At 44.8% G+C, this 14,615-nt stretch overlaps 1 protein-coding gene across 7 annotated transcripts in view; it reads left to right on the top strand.

The window, feature by feature from the left end:
• The window catches only part of POLM (DNA polymerase mu), a 33,628-nt gene that overhangs the window by 464 nt on the left and 18,549 nt on the right, over nucleotides 1–14,615 (top strand). For all 7 annotated transcript variants that reach the window (XR_014493122.1, XR_014493123.1, XR_014493124.1 and 4 more), the window contains exons 2-10: nucleotides 985–1,226; nucleotides 3,258–3,444; nucleotides 4,496–4,594; nucleotides 5,602–5,772; nucleotides 6,619–6,690; nucleotides 8,350–8,470; nucleotides 9,367–9,499; nucleotides 11,702–11,804; nucleotides 13,507–13,794. Coding sequence is in view for 4 of the 7 variants with exons in the window: in XM_083368206.1 (XP_083224332.1) it covers nucleotides 1,033–1,226; nucleotides 3,258–3,444; nucleotides 4,496–4,594; nucleotides 5,602–5,772; nucleotides 6,619–6,690; nucleotides 8,350–8,470; nucleotides 9,367–9,499; nucleotides 11,702–11,804; nucleotides 13,507–13,794 (1,368 nt within the window). In the remaining 3 variants the exon portion in view is untranslated. The remainder of the gene's footprint in view (nucleotides 1–984; nucleotides 1,227–3,257; nucleotides 3,445–4,495; nucleotides 4,595–5,601; nucleotides 5,773–6,618; nucleotides 6,691–8,349; nucleotides 8,471–9,366; nucleotides 9,500–11,701; nucleotides 11,805–13,506; nucleotides 13,795–14,615) is intronic.

Below are 14,615 nucleotides of genomic sequence, written 5' to 3' on the forward strand. Positions count from 1 at the left end.
TGCTCACTCAGGATAAGCCTAATGAGTTAAGCTGTTGACAGCCCCAGGCATGGTCAGCCTGGTGGGAAGCCAGGATCTACACCCATTGTCACCTGCACTGGCAGGAAGCCCAGGTTTGAACTGATTGGATGCCATCCACCTGGGCAGGTACAAATAGACGCCAGGCTTCCCTGTTTCCCCAGTTCGTTCTGTTCAGAATAAACTCATCTTTACCCCAGCTCTGTGTCCGTCTCTATGTGAAGCACGCGACTTTACACTCACTGCTTTTCCTCGCTGCCTATTGGTTACCTGCCCTCTTGCGAGAAATGAACTGCTGTGCTTTAAAAAAGGCAAAGGCAAAGATTGCAGATGGGAGGTTTGAGGTGTGTTCTTTTTTTTTTCCCAGTGTTGGGCAGGAGTGTCTGAAGGGTTCCTGCTGGCCTAACTGCGAAGTTTGTTTATTTATTTATTTATTTAATTAGTTTTCTATACCGCCCTATTCCCGAAGGACTCAGGGCGGTTTACAGGGCAGCGTATAAAAGACAATATAAAAAGATAATATAAAATTAAAATGAATTAAATTAATTAAAGCCCAACAATTAAAACAATATTAAAAAGCTAAAACCCCTTCAGTCCAGGCCTGATAGATCAAAAAGCCAGGTTTTCAGGTCCCGGTGAAATAAACGCAGATCGGGGCGGTCTGGAATTCCACAGGTAAATCATTCCAAAGGGCTGGCGCGCCCACAGAAAATGCCCTCCCTCTGGGGATCACCCGCCGGCACTCCCTAACCGGTGGCACCCTAAGGAGGCCCTCTCTATGGGAGCGCACAGGACGATGGGAAGTTGATGCTGGCAGCAGGTGCTCCCTAAGATAATCCGGACCCATGCCAGTTCAAGAGTTGAAAACTCTTCCCGGTTCTTCCGTTTAAGAACTGTAACAAGCCTTTTCCTTTCCTTTTCTTTTTTCCCCCCTTTTCTCTTTCATTCTCTCTCTCCTTTCTGCAGCTGAGATTTTTTGGAGAAGGCAGAGGAGGACCCCTCGGTGGGCGGATCATGGCCCAGCTGCCCGTGAAAAAACGGCGTCCTCCTCGGGCTGAGCCTGGTCATCAGCCAGCTAACTCAGAGGTCCCAGGGCGTTTCCCCGAAGTGGTGCTTGGCCTAGTTGAGAAGAGGATGGGCAGTAGCCGGAAAACGTTCCTGACCTCCTTGGCTCGCAGCAGAGGCTTTTTTGTAGATGATCCCTGCAGGTAGGTGTCCCAATGGGAATGGGGTGAAGGGCCAGGAAGAATGGGAACCAAGAGGAATCCTGCCTTAAAGTGGAGATTGGTGGGGTTTCTACTGACCAATCTTGGAAGCCGAGCAGTGGTTCACATGCTTGCTTGTGCTGAAACATGGGGCCTTAGATTCCTCAAACAAGGAGGTAGGGAACACCAGAGTCAACTGGTGTGGCCTTCTGCTTTCAGCAGAGGATGGAGAGATATTTCCAGAAAGCCTTCAGAAGGAACCATTACATATACAGGTAGTCCTTGACTTACAACCATGTGTTTAGTGACCATTCAAAGTTAACAGCACTGAAAAAAGTGAGTTATGACCATTTTTCACATGGCCATTGCAGCATCCCCATGATACCTGTGTTTTCCTGAAAATAAGACCAGTTCTTCTTCTTCTTTTTTTTTTTGCCTCCAAAAGAGGCACCAGGTCTTATTTTCAGGGTAGGCCTTACCTCACCTCTGGCACCGACAGCCCCACCCAGCCGTTCCACTTCTTCTGGGGCCAAAGTTCTGCAGCTGCATTCAGGCCTGCATTTTGCAGTCAGGCCTTTCCAGAAGGCCTAAGCAGCCAAGTACCGAGCTATGCATTCAATCCATAGCTTGGTGCTGGGCTGCTGAGGTCTTGCAGAACCGAACTATGGATTGAATCCATAGCTTGGTTCTTGGCTGCACAGGCCTTCTGGAAAGGCCTGTGACTGACAAATGCAGGCCTGGCTGCAGAAGAAGCCTTGGAAGAAGTGGGCCGGTGAGGAGAGGCCTTGGCTGCAAAGTAAGCAGGTGCGGGGTGGTTGGGGTAGCTTTACACACCCGCCCTAGCTTGATTTTTAGGTGTGCACCTCGCCCCCAAACTAGGGCTTATTTTCAGGGTAGGCCTTACTTTCGGGGAAACACGGTATTTGGTTATGACAATTGCACTGTCCTGGGATCAAATGATCACCTTTTGCGAATGTGTGACATGCGAAGTCAGTGGGGAAGCCAGATTCACTTAACTGTATTACTAACTTACCAGCTGCAGTGATTCACCTAACAACTGTGGCAAGAAAGGTGATAAAATGGGGCAAAAGTCACTTAACAACTGTCTTGCTGACACAGAAAAACTTTGGGCTCAATTGGGATTGTAAGTCAGGACAACCTGTACACCTCTCAGTTATATGAGATTTAAACAATTGCTGTGGTTACTGGTGCTTGTCAGAAGTGGTTTTTACAGCCTTAACAACTGTAGCCAGCTAGCATGGCTTATCAAGCCATCCTTGGGCTCCTGACCTCCACCCTCATGAAGCCAAGAGAGTGCCTAGGCCGCAGGGCTAGGCAACCTTGGCTATTTTATGACTCGTGGACTTCAACTCCCAGAAATCCTGAGCCAGCCTGGATTGCCAAGGTTGCCTACCCCTGGAGAGCTAACCTCATCTAAACCTTAACCTGTGATTGACCTCAGCTCCATAAATCTTTAGAATGGAATGGAATGGAATGGAATAACAGAGTTGGAAGGGACTTGGAGGTCTTCTAGTCCAATCCATTGCTAGGGCAGGAAACCCGGTACCATTTCAGACAAATTGTTGTTCAATCTCTTCTTAAAAACCTCCAGTGTTGGAGCATTTACAACTTCTGGAGGCAAGTTGTTCCACTGGTTAATTGTTCTGTCAAGAAATTTCTTCTTCTAGGTTGCTTCTCTCCTTGATTGGTTTCCATCCATTGCTTCTTGTCCTGACTTCAGGCACTTTGGAAAATAGCTTGACTCCCTCTTCTTTGTGGCAGCCCCTGAGATTTTGGAGCACTGCTACCATGTCACCCCTAGTCCTTCTGTTTGTTAGACTAGACATATCCAGTTCATGCAACCGTTCTTCATTAAGTCCCTTAATTATCTTTGTTGCTCTTCTCTGCACTCTTTCTAGAGTCTCAACATCTTTTTTCCATCGTGGTGACCAAAACAGGATGCAGTATCCCAGGTGTGGTCTTACCAAGGCATTGTAAAGTGGTCTTAAAGTGGTAACTTTGCTTTTGTCGTAGTGAGAAAGTGACTCACATTGTGTCCGAAGGCAATTCTGGAGATGAGGTGGTTGAGTGGCTGAAGAAGAATGGGAGGCCACCTGCCAAAGCTTTAGGAGATGGGCCAGCTCTGCTGGACCTCAGCTGGTTCACTGAGAGCATGGGTGCCGGGCGCCCTGTTGAGATGGAACCCAGGCACCGTCTGAAGGTATGAAAAGAATCCTTACAGGTGGCACTTGGGACCTGTTTTTCAGAGCAAGGCTGTAGCTTTTGACCTGTACGTCTTTCATCTGGCTCTGCTCAACCTGAAGCCTTCAGGGATGGGCCATGCCTTCTTTTGTCTTTACCCCAAAGGAGATCATCCCTGTATTTATAGCAGAACTGCTACATCCTGCAACAGCTTTGTTCCTTATGCCATCCGTCTTGTAAATTCGGAGGATTCTTTTTTTTTTTTGGCCATGTATATGTATACATTCGAACTAGACCGATGTTTCTCTGTGTCATATGTGTGTGTATATGTAGATATATACGCATAACGGTATTTTTTGAGAGCTGCATGCAATGAAATTTCATTCTAACCTGTGCTGATTGGTCTACATTTAAAGTGACAGTAAAGTTTTTATTCTGTTCTCATTCAAGACAAAATCCTTCAGCACAACAAAAGATGGCGAGAAAAGCTTATTTGTCTCTATTCACACGTTTCTGAACTCCCAGAATTTCCCCCACCTCTTCAAGTGGCCGAAGTTGATTGGCCCCTTTTTAAGATGAATGATTGGAAGGCAAAAATCTGCCCTCCTTTTGGGATAACTGTGGCTTAAGCAACACAAGTTGTGTGTTAATATGTATTTAAACCAGCCACTGTATCTCTTACGTTTTCCTTCCTCTTTCCTTCCTTCCTTCCTTCCTTCCTTCCTTCCTTCCTTCCTTCTTCTTTCCTTCCTTCCTTCCTTCCTTCCTTCCTTCCTTCCTTCCTTCCTTCCTTCCTTCCTCTTTCATTCCTTCCTCTTTCCTTCCTTCCTTCCTTCCTTCCTTCCTCTTTCCTTCCTTCCTTCCTTCCTCCCTCCCTCCCTCCCTCCCTCCTTCCTTCCTTCCTTCCTTCCTTCCTTCCTTCCTTCCTTCCTTCCTTCCTTCCTTCCCATGGTTTCTGGGACTTGGCTAGATTATGAATCAGAACAAAAGGCTGCAGTTTTATTATTGCTTTCATTGAAGGATGATTTGGATGTCCTGATTAGATGTCTTGCCTATTTCCTTTTGTCCAGGTGACTACTACTATGGCGCCACTAGAAGAAAAAGGCCAGGTGCCTCCCTACATCTGCCAGAGACGGACACCCCTGCTGCACCACAACTCCACACTCACGGTAATTTGACTCAGTGTAGACCGGTAATACTCTCAGCAACATAGAGTGGCATGTACTTCAATCCCCAGAATTCCCCAGCTTAGCAAGTTGCCAATGTGGAGAAACCCTGGTGTAGGATCCCCGTTCCTAACCACAATGATGGCAACAAGATAAGCCATGTTGGTGGTAGAGAATGAGCTGGCTTCAAGATACGTTGATGCTCCTCCCTGCCCCAGAGCCTTGGTCACATGATCACAATTTGGGGACTTAGCAACTGGCATGTATTTATGGGTTGCAGTGTCCTGGGGTCATGTGATCACCTTTTGCAAGCTTCTGACAAGCAAAGTCAATGGGAGAACTGGATTCATTTAACAACCATGTTACTAACTGAACACCTGCAGCGATTCCCTTTATGACTGTGGCAAGAAAGGTCTTAATACGGGGCAAAATTCGCTTAGCAACTGTCTCACTTAGCAACATAAATTTGGGGTTCAATTGGGATCGTATGTTGAGGACTACCTGTGTTCTCATTTCCATTTCGGTCTTTTTAAGGGGTTGCCTTATTTTGTTTTCAGGTACCATTTTGAATTTTTTGGGAGGGGGGCTTCACCTGCAGGGAGTAGCTGGGTGGTTGAGAGGTTTAAGCAGTGGTGGGATTCAGCCAGTTTGCACCAGTTCGGCAGAACCGGTAGCTATTTTTTTTCTTGCCCAAGCCCAGAACAGACTTCTGGAAGCGGCATCCATGCAGAGATCCACACAGGCATTCACATATGACTCGTGGACTTTAACTCCCAGAATTCCTCAGCCAGGCATGCCGCTTGGGAGGGGTGTGAAAGCCCTAATAAGCAGGCATATACATAGAATAAAGGCTACTGCTAAGCTTGTAAGCCGCCCTGAGTCTTCGGAGAAGGGCGGGATATAAATGGAATTAAAATAAAAAATAAAAATTTGAATCCCATCACTGGGTCTAAGCATTTGAACCCTCTTTGGAGGGCTTGGACTTTAATGTTCCTGGCTGCCTTTTTTAGGATGCCTTAGAAACCATGGCGGAAGAGGCTAAATTCTTGGGCAGTGAAGTTCGGAGCTTAGCTTTTTCCAGAGCTGCTTCGGTGCTTAAGTCCTTACCTTGGAAGGTCAGCAGAATTCAGCAACTCCACACCGTGCCCTGCATCGGAGAGCATTCGCGGAGAATTATCCAGGTAGAGGGATACTCGTGTCGTCTTATCCCATTCTAGCATCGTCACCGTCCTGTTCATTTTGCATTCTGATGCCCCTCGTTTGTCATGGGGCTCTTACTATGCACTGTACCTTTCCTTTAACATTGCTCCTCCTCTTCCTCCTCCTCCTCCTCAATAACAGAGTTGGAAGGGACCTTGGAGGTCTTCTAGTCCAACCCCCTGCTCAGGCAGAAAGCCCTAGGCCATTTCAGACAAGTGCCTGTCCATCCTCTATTTAAAAGCCTCCAGTGATGGAGCGCCCACAACTTCTGGAGGCAAGCTGTTCCCCTGGTTAATTGTTCTCACTGTCAGGAAACTTCTCCTTAGTTCCAGGTTGCTTCTCTCCTTGATTAGTTTCCATCCATTGTTTCTTCTCCTGCCTTCTGGTGCTTTGGAGAAGAGCTTGACTCCCTCTTCTTTATGGCAAGCCCTTAGATATTGGAATACTCCTTCTCCTCTTTTCTCAGGACCATAGAATCTGACTTTCTCAAGGAAAGTTCTCATTTTTTAAACATTACAGCCATTGCAGCCTCCCCCACGGTCACGTGATCAATATTCAGAACACTTGGCAACTGGCTCATATTTACAACGGTTGCAGTGTCCCGGGGTCACGTGGTCCCCTCTTGCGACTTTCTGACAGACAGAATCAGTGGGGAAGCCAGATTCACTTTAACAAGCGTATTGTTAACTTAACAACTGCAGTGATTCACTTAACAACTATGGCAAGAAAGCTCACTTATCAACTGTCTCGCTTAGCAACAGAAATTTTGGGCTCAATTGCGGTCGTACTTCGAAGACTGATTGTATTGTTTGTGGTCTGCCCAACAGGAAATGCTGGAAGATGGCCTTTCTGCAGAGGTGGAGAAAGTTACACAATCGGAGAGATACCGGACGATGAAGGTGCAGAAGCTCTGTGTGGCCGATGGCTACTGCTAGATGGGGGAGGACGTGGCGTGGAATTTGGGGTACAACACTTCATGCATCCCTATTGCAAGGGAACACTGCCTGGACCCTGGGTGCACTCCTGGTTTCAGGAGAAGATTAACTTCTTAAATTTTGGAGTGCTAATGCAAATTTCTGGTCCTCCATGTACTAGGGTCCAGGTATGTGCTAAAATTTCAGTCACCGAGTAAAAAAAAACAATTGCTGCTGAATATTTTATGTTCAGATAGCTAGCTCAGGAAACTACTTCTACATCTAGTGAAATCCCTCGCAAATTATACAAAGTACATGTGAGCAAATGTTCACCCATCTGCTGACTGTAGAGGGCCCCGTCCCTGAATTTTATTTTTGTGAAAATGATTTAAGGGTTTTTAAAGAACGTCTCCTTGGATTCAGCCTACTGCTATAAGCCACTTGGCCAGCCTAGGGAACTTAATTGGAGCCTGTGGTTTCGGATTATCCGTTGAATGCCTTTTTTTTATTCCATTTATATCCTGCCCTTCTCCAAAGACTCAGGGCGGCTTACAATCTAAGCACAAATCAATGTGCTTAGCAATAGCCTTCATTCTATGTATATGCCTGCTTATGAGGGCTTTCGCGCCCCCCCAAGCGGCATTATTACAAAGTCAGCTTATTGCCCCCAACAATCTGGGTCCTCATTTTACCTACCTCGGAAGGATGGAAGGCTGAGTCAACCTTGAGCCTGGTGGGACTCGAACCTGCACTAATTGCAGGCAGCTGGTGTTACTTAAGGAGGCATTAGCCCACTGCTCCACCAAGGCTTTTCATCTGAGGGGAAATGTATTGGCCCAAAGTTACCAGGTGAACAGCCAGGATTGAAAATGTATTGTAACCCATTTTCTAGTCTTAAGAATGAACCCAGCTGTCTATAGTTATGAAACTGCGCCAGAGAAGTGCATGAAAATGATAGTAGCAAACAATGCTTTTTGTTTCTTTTTGGAAATACGCAACCTGTACGAATTTCTTCCTCAGATAGAAGAGAATATTTCTAACAGGGTGGAAAAGAGTGCTCCTTGGTACTCTCTGTTTGGTTTACTTGCAGATGTTTCATTACCAGTGCACTGATGGTGTTATCTGGGCTGGTAATGAAATGTGTGCAAGAAAATCATCAAGCTGAGTGACTGGCAAGGAGCCCACATTTCTTCTTGCGTTCCTGACCTGTTACATCAGGGGTGTCAAACTCAATTTCATTGAGGGCCGCATCAGCAATGCGGTTGCCCTCAGGGGGCCGGGTGGGTATAGCAAGGGTGGGCGTGGCCTACTGGGTGGGCGTGGCTAGAGTGCGTATGGCCTACTGGGTGGGCGTGGCCAGCTCTACATCGTTGGCATCAAGGGTGCCTATGGGGGCCCGGGCAGGAGTGGGACGGATCTGAGGGTCTCTGGCAGAAGGAGGGTCTCTGGGCCAGGGCCAAGGCAGTGGGGGCCGTTCCCTCACTGTTTCCAGGATGGTTTCGTGGGCCACGTGAAACCACTTTGTGGGTCGGATCCGGCCCCCGGGCCTTGTGTTTGACATGTCTGTGTTACATGGTTGAATTATGGACCTTTTTGCTTTACCTGATCGGGATGGCGTTCTAAGGAATTTGTTTTTCTCCATAGCTTTTCACGAAGATCTTTGGAGTTGGGGTAAGGATAGCCAGCCAATGGTACCAGGAGGGGTTCAGGTCCCTTGCTGACTTACAGCCGCCCAAGATTAAACTGAATAAAGAACAGCAAGCAGGTGAGTAATTTGTGCAAAAGAAGAAGGCATTTTTATTTAACTTGGGGAGAATTATCTTGACTGCAAAGGTGCTTTTGGGGGTTGAGTAGCAAATTATTTGCTATTTTATTAAGTTTTAAGACTGTTCACTTCTTTGGCAAAACTGCCTTTAGAAAGAACTCTACGCATTGCATTTTAGTTGATATAAAATTGCTTTCTTTCCAATGTGACTTTTCCATAAATATGTGTTGATTAAGTCTTGTGCTTTATAATAGGAGAGGGGGGAAAGATGAACTGAGTTAAATATTAGAAATACTGGCCTGATGTGACTGTTTAAAGCATAATGATATAGATTTTTTCTAACAAAGCATAAGCATCAAACCAGTCGCTCAAAATAGTATTTTATATAGCTCTAATAAATGTAATGCCTTAGTAATCTATAAAATTCATTAGGACACCTCTCTATGTCTGTCTTACACACATAGACTCACCAGTTAAAACATCCACCTCTAAAAACCTGCTTGATTAGGGCTGATAGCTTTTTGTAATAAGCAGCTCTGAAAGACTTATAAAATTTTTATATAATTCATTGTCCAGAGAAAAAAATGGTCCCTGTCTTGTTTGGTTTGATGTTTTTGTAACTTGAAGGAAAAGAAATTCAATGTTATTACCAATATTAATATCAATATTACCGCTTCCAAAGAACAGCCTTGCCAGTTGGGAATTATAGGACCTGTCACTTACATACCGATACATCTGGAGATGATTCTGTATTCTATAATTACAGAAGTGTTTCTGGATATATCAAGATATGAACCTGCTCCTTAAATTACATTTCTATCCATTTGTTATAGAATAACTTGTTTCAGATGATCCTTGATTGCTTCTTAATGACTTGGGCCTGATCTTCCCTGTAGGACTTCTTCATTATGAGGACCTCAATACCCCTGTGGACCTCTGTGAAGCCGAGGCCATCAGCCAGGTGGTGCAAAAGGTGGTTGAGCAGGTTTTGCCTGGAGCTACGGTCACGCTGACCGGGGGATTTAGGAGGTGAATTGATTTGGATAGTGAACGCCGGATAAGCTGGGGAAATAGAGGCTAGTTAAATTAAAGTGGGCGGTTCCAGTCTTTCCTGGTGCTGCTGGTAGCTAGAAATCCTGAGGTCATCAATGTCAACCATCAGTGGAGAAAAACATTAAGAACCTCATGGATTGCTTTTGTGAAAGTGGCAGAGATCTAAAGATATTTTACCTAATATTTAGTGGAAACTAGTTTTCCAAGGGGCTTGTGTTTATAGCTTAAGACAGGCGTATCTCTGGTTGAGTTTAAATACTGCAGTCACCATGACTTTTCTAAAACATGGTTGGTTGACTAAGTTATCCTTTGCTGGGTTCGCAGATCCTGCAACGTGTAACCCAAGGAAAGTTGACTGTGGCTTAGTGAGGTCTGAACTATTCTTGCCTGGAACAAGAGTTAAAATGAACCATAAACTAATGCTTTCTGTGAATCCACCCACTGAGAACCTCAGTCTGCGGAGTCGGTTTTCTCCCAAACTTTAAAAGCCTGTAAAGTCTGAAAAAAACACTGTGCTGCTTGTGTGGCCTACGGAAGATACAGTGAGAGTTGAAATCTTTCCTCTTCCTTTTCTTCTGACCTGATTAACTTAACTAAGCCAGACTTTTTCCAACCTGGGCAATTTGAAAGGCATCATCTGGATTCTTTTCACTTAGGATTTAGGCCTTGGTATTGGATAGAAAATGGACGCGGTGGCTCAGTGGGTTAGAATGCTGAGCTTGTCGATCAGAAGGTCGGCAGTTTGGCGGGTCGAATCCCGAGTGCCGTGTAGCAGAGTGAGCACCTGTTACTCGTCCCAGCTTCTGCCAACCTAGCAGTTCGAAAGCACGTAAAAAGTGCAAGTAGAAAAATAGGGACCACTACGGTGGGAAGGTAACAGAGTTCCATGCGCCTTTGGCGTCTAGTCATGCCGGCCACATGACCACGGAGACGTCCTCAGACAAACGCTGGCTCTTCGGCTTTGAAACGGAGATGAGCACCGGCCCTTAGAGGTGTAAACGACTAGCATGCATGTACGGGGAAACCTTTACCTTTACCTTTATGGGATAGAAATGACATTTCTCCCACTTTTATATGATCTCTGGTGGAAGCGGAATGGCAGTTGTATATCCATCCTTCTTGATCTCTCGACGGCATTCGATACCATCAGCCATGGTTTCCTTAGCCAACCATCCTTCCAGAAATCTCTCAAAATATGACTGGGGCATCTGGGCGAAGGGTAGGTGATCTGCTGAGATGGCTCCCCTTCATAATTTCCAGTGGTCTTGCCTAGCCTCTTTTAGTAGTAGCATCATGTTTTTAAGGATACAGGCGGTCCTGGACCACAATTGACCCCAACATTTCTGTTGCTAAGCGAGACATTTGTTAAGTGAGCTTTGCCCTATTTTATGACCTTTCTTGCCACAGTTGTTAAGTGAATCACTGCAGCTGTTAAGTTAGGAACAGATGTTAAGTGAATCTGGCTTCCCCATTGACTTTGCTTGTCAGAAGGGGATCGCAAAAGGGGATCACATGACTCCGGGACGCTGTGACCGTCATAAATGCAGTACATGCCACTTGCCAATCATCTGAATTTGATCATGTGACCACAGGGATGTTACAACGGCTGTATTTGTGAAAAACAGTCATAGGTCACTTTTTCCAGCGCCGTTGTAACGTCAAATGCTCACTAACCAAATGGTTATAAGTCAAGGGCTACCTGTAGTGTGTTTTAATGTTGTTATTATATAGTTTTATTGTATACCACCCAGAGTCATGTTCTGTGAGATGGGCAGCCATATAAATATGACTGATAAATAAATTTTCAGATGGGCAGACTCATTTCCCTGAAATGTTAGTAATAATCGTGCTACCTGGGGAATTCTCTGCACTTATGTCCGTATAAGCTGGAACTTGCTGATGCTAAGAAATCAGTATGAAAGGATGAGAGATTGAAAAATCATCATGTCTGCATGGGAATTAAAGCCCATTAAAGCCACACTCATTTTGCACATTTTTTGAGTCCTTTCAATGAATGGGTTCCCCACTGTGCTATGTTATAATTTGATTGTAATGGTTTGTCTGAACCCAGCCAATGGTGGTTGAGGCAGCCGTGTTTAGCACTGTTAAAAATGGTAAATGCCAATAAAAACAAACTTGGCCGGAAACTTGTGGCTACAGTCTGTCTCCCCCCAACAGAGGGAAGCCATGTGGCCATGATGTGGACCTGCTCATCACCCACCCTTCCGAAGGTCAAGAACTGGGACTCTTATGCAAAGTCATCGGTGTCCTGGAGAGCCAGGTAGGTGAAGACTTGAATGCAAGGAGGATCTGGCAAAACAGGCAGATCTGGAAGCAGCAAATGTATGTTTTTTTTAAAAAAAAAGTTGCATTGAAGTCACAGATCTGCAGTGTAGAAATTTGCCAACTTTCCAAGAAGCATAAGAATTAAACCATGAATCTAACTGCTCTCTGTTTAGAAGGGTTACACTTTCTTACTGAACACATTCATTTCATTCACACATACTGAATCTTACACAAACAACACACAGGTACAAACACACACATACACACAATTTACAGTAAAAGTAGAATTAGGCTATCTGGCTATGTTTGCTATCCAGTCTACCTGGTAAGGCTGATAAGAATATACATCTGAAACTTAACACATCAAAGGCCACACTTGGAATATTATATCCTGTTTTGGTTGCCACAATATAAAAAAAGAATTACAGACTCTGGAAAGAATGCAGAGAACAGCGACAAAGATGGTTAGGGGACTGCTGGTAAAACACATGTAGAAGGGATGCAAGAATTGGGTATGGCCAGTCTAGAGAAAAGAAGGAGTAGGGGTGATATGATAGCAGTGTTCCAATATTTATGGGGCCGCCACAAAGAAAAGGAGGGTCAATCTATTTTCCAAAGCACCAGAAGGCAAGACAAGAAGCAATAGATGGAAACTAATCAAGGTGAGAAGCAACCTGGAATTAAGGAGAAACTTCCTAACCATGAGAACAATTAACCAGTGGAACGGTTTGCCTTCAGAAGTTGTGGGTGCTCCATCACTGGAGGTTTTCAAGAAGCAATTGAGCAGCCATTTGTCCAGAAAGGTATAGGGTCTCCTGCTTGAGCAGGGGGCTGGACTAGATGACCTCCAAGTTCCCTTTGAACTCTGTTATACTGTTCTGTTCTGCTGAAGCCCAAAGTAGTTAATGTTTGACGGGATATTGAGTGAGTGCTTGGAAGTTGTACATAAATAGGGATAATGTTAGGTGAGTTTGTATACTTTTCTGCACTTTTTATCAGAGTGTTTATCCTGAAAGGATGGATATGTATGGTAACAACTTCAAGGAAAGATTAACCTCTTCTTTGTTCTTGCTTTCGATGGAGTGATTGTCCCTACCTTGTCCCTAGAGAAGGGCTGCCTGTTGTTTTTCTTCTTGACCACTATTGTTGGTTGCTGATGGGCTTCTGAACAGCAGGCAATTCTTAATCCTACCCAAACCTTTTTGCTTGTGCATATATGTATACCATATACTGTATGGGTAGTCCTTGAATTATGAGCACAAAATTTTCCGTTGCTAAGCAAGGCAGTTGTTGAATGGGATTCGCCCTGTTTTGCAGCCTTTTTTTGCCAGAATTGTTAAGCCATGGGTCTTCAAACAAGTCACAAGAGGGCCAAGTCTGAAGACCCCTGGATTAAGCAAATCACTGCAGTTGTTAAGTAAATCATGTGGTCCTTAAGCAAATCTTGTCTTCCCCCGTTGACTCTGCCTTTCGGAAGCCAGCTGGGAAGATTACAAAAGATGATCACATGACCCCGGGACAGTTGCCAAAGGCCTGAATTGTGACCGTTGGGATGCAGTGGCAGTGTAAAACCGGTCATAAGTCACTTTTTTCAGTGCCATTGTAACTTCAAGTGGTCAATAAATGAATGATTGCAAGTCGGGGACTACCCGTAAACTCTGGGTGTGATTCTCCTCCACGGGTTTCTCTTTTCTCAGGGCTTCTTGCTGTATCACAGTTTCCACCGAAGCAGTTTGCACTCCCTCGAAGATGAAGAGCTGTGGGTTAGCGGCGGTTCAAGCACCATGGACCACTTTGAACGCTGCCTCTCCATCTTCCACCTTGGGGATCTTGCGGGAAGCCATCCAGGGGGTGCTGGGGTTCACAAGCTCGGCGCCTCAGCGGGGTCTGGTACATCCTGTCCCCGGACAGCTGTGCGGGTGGACTTGGTTGTGACCCCCTTCAGCCAATTTCCGTTTGCTTTGCTTGGCTGGACCGGCTCACGGGTGAGTTCCATGTGGGCTGGGTCCTGTATTTGAACTTGGTTTTGTATTCATTTGGGTGTGGCCTTGGGGAAAAGGTTGGTGTCAGAGAGTTCCTAAGGAGCTTTTCATGTCAAATTAAGTAGGAGTCCAAATTGGGCAGCAGGGCCTGCCTGCCTAACTATAGATCTCTCTCTCTCTCTCTCTCTCTCTCTCTCTCTCTCTCTCTCTCTCTCTCTCTATATATATATATATATATATATATATATATATATATATATATATATGTGTGTGTGTGTGTGTGTGTGTGTGTGTGTGTGTGTGTACACACACGTATATGTATATACATGTATATGTATGTGTGTCTATATGTATGTGTGTATGTATATATATATATGTATATATATACATACTGTGTGTGTGTGTATATATATATATACAGGAACGCGGGAAGAAACCCGAGACTCTAGATCTACACATACAGACACCCGCGAGAATCTACGAAAACATATATATGTTTTCGTAGATTCTCGCGGGTGTCTGTATGTGTAGATCTAGAGTCTCGGGTTTCTTCCCGCGTTCCTTTCATCTTCAGAAAGTTGTGGCGACGTTTCGACATCGCCACAACTTTCTGAAGATGAAAGGAACGCGGGAAGAAACCCGAGACTCTAGATCTACATATATATATATATATATATATATATATATATATATATATATATATATATATATATATATATATATATATATATATATATATATATATATATACACATACATACATATACACATACATGTCAAATGCTTGTTAACTATTTTTAGATTACCTTGCTAGGCCCCAAACA

The sequence above is a fragment of the Vipera ursinii genome, assembly GCF_947247035.1.
Source record: "Vipera ursinii genome assembly, chromosome: 8".
NCBI lineage: Eukaryota > Metazoa > Chordata > Lepidosauria > Squamata > Viperidae > Vipera > Vipera ursinii.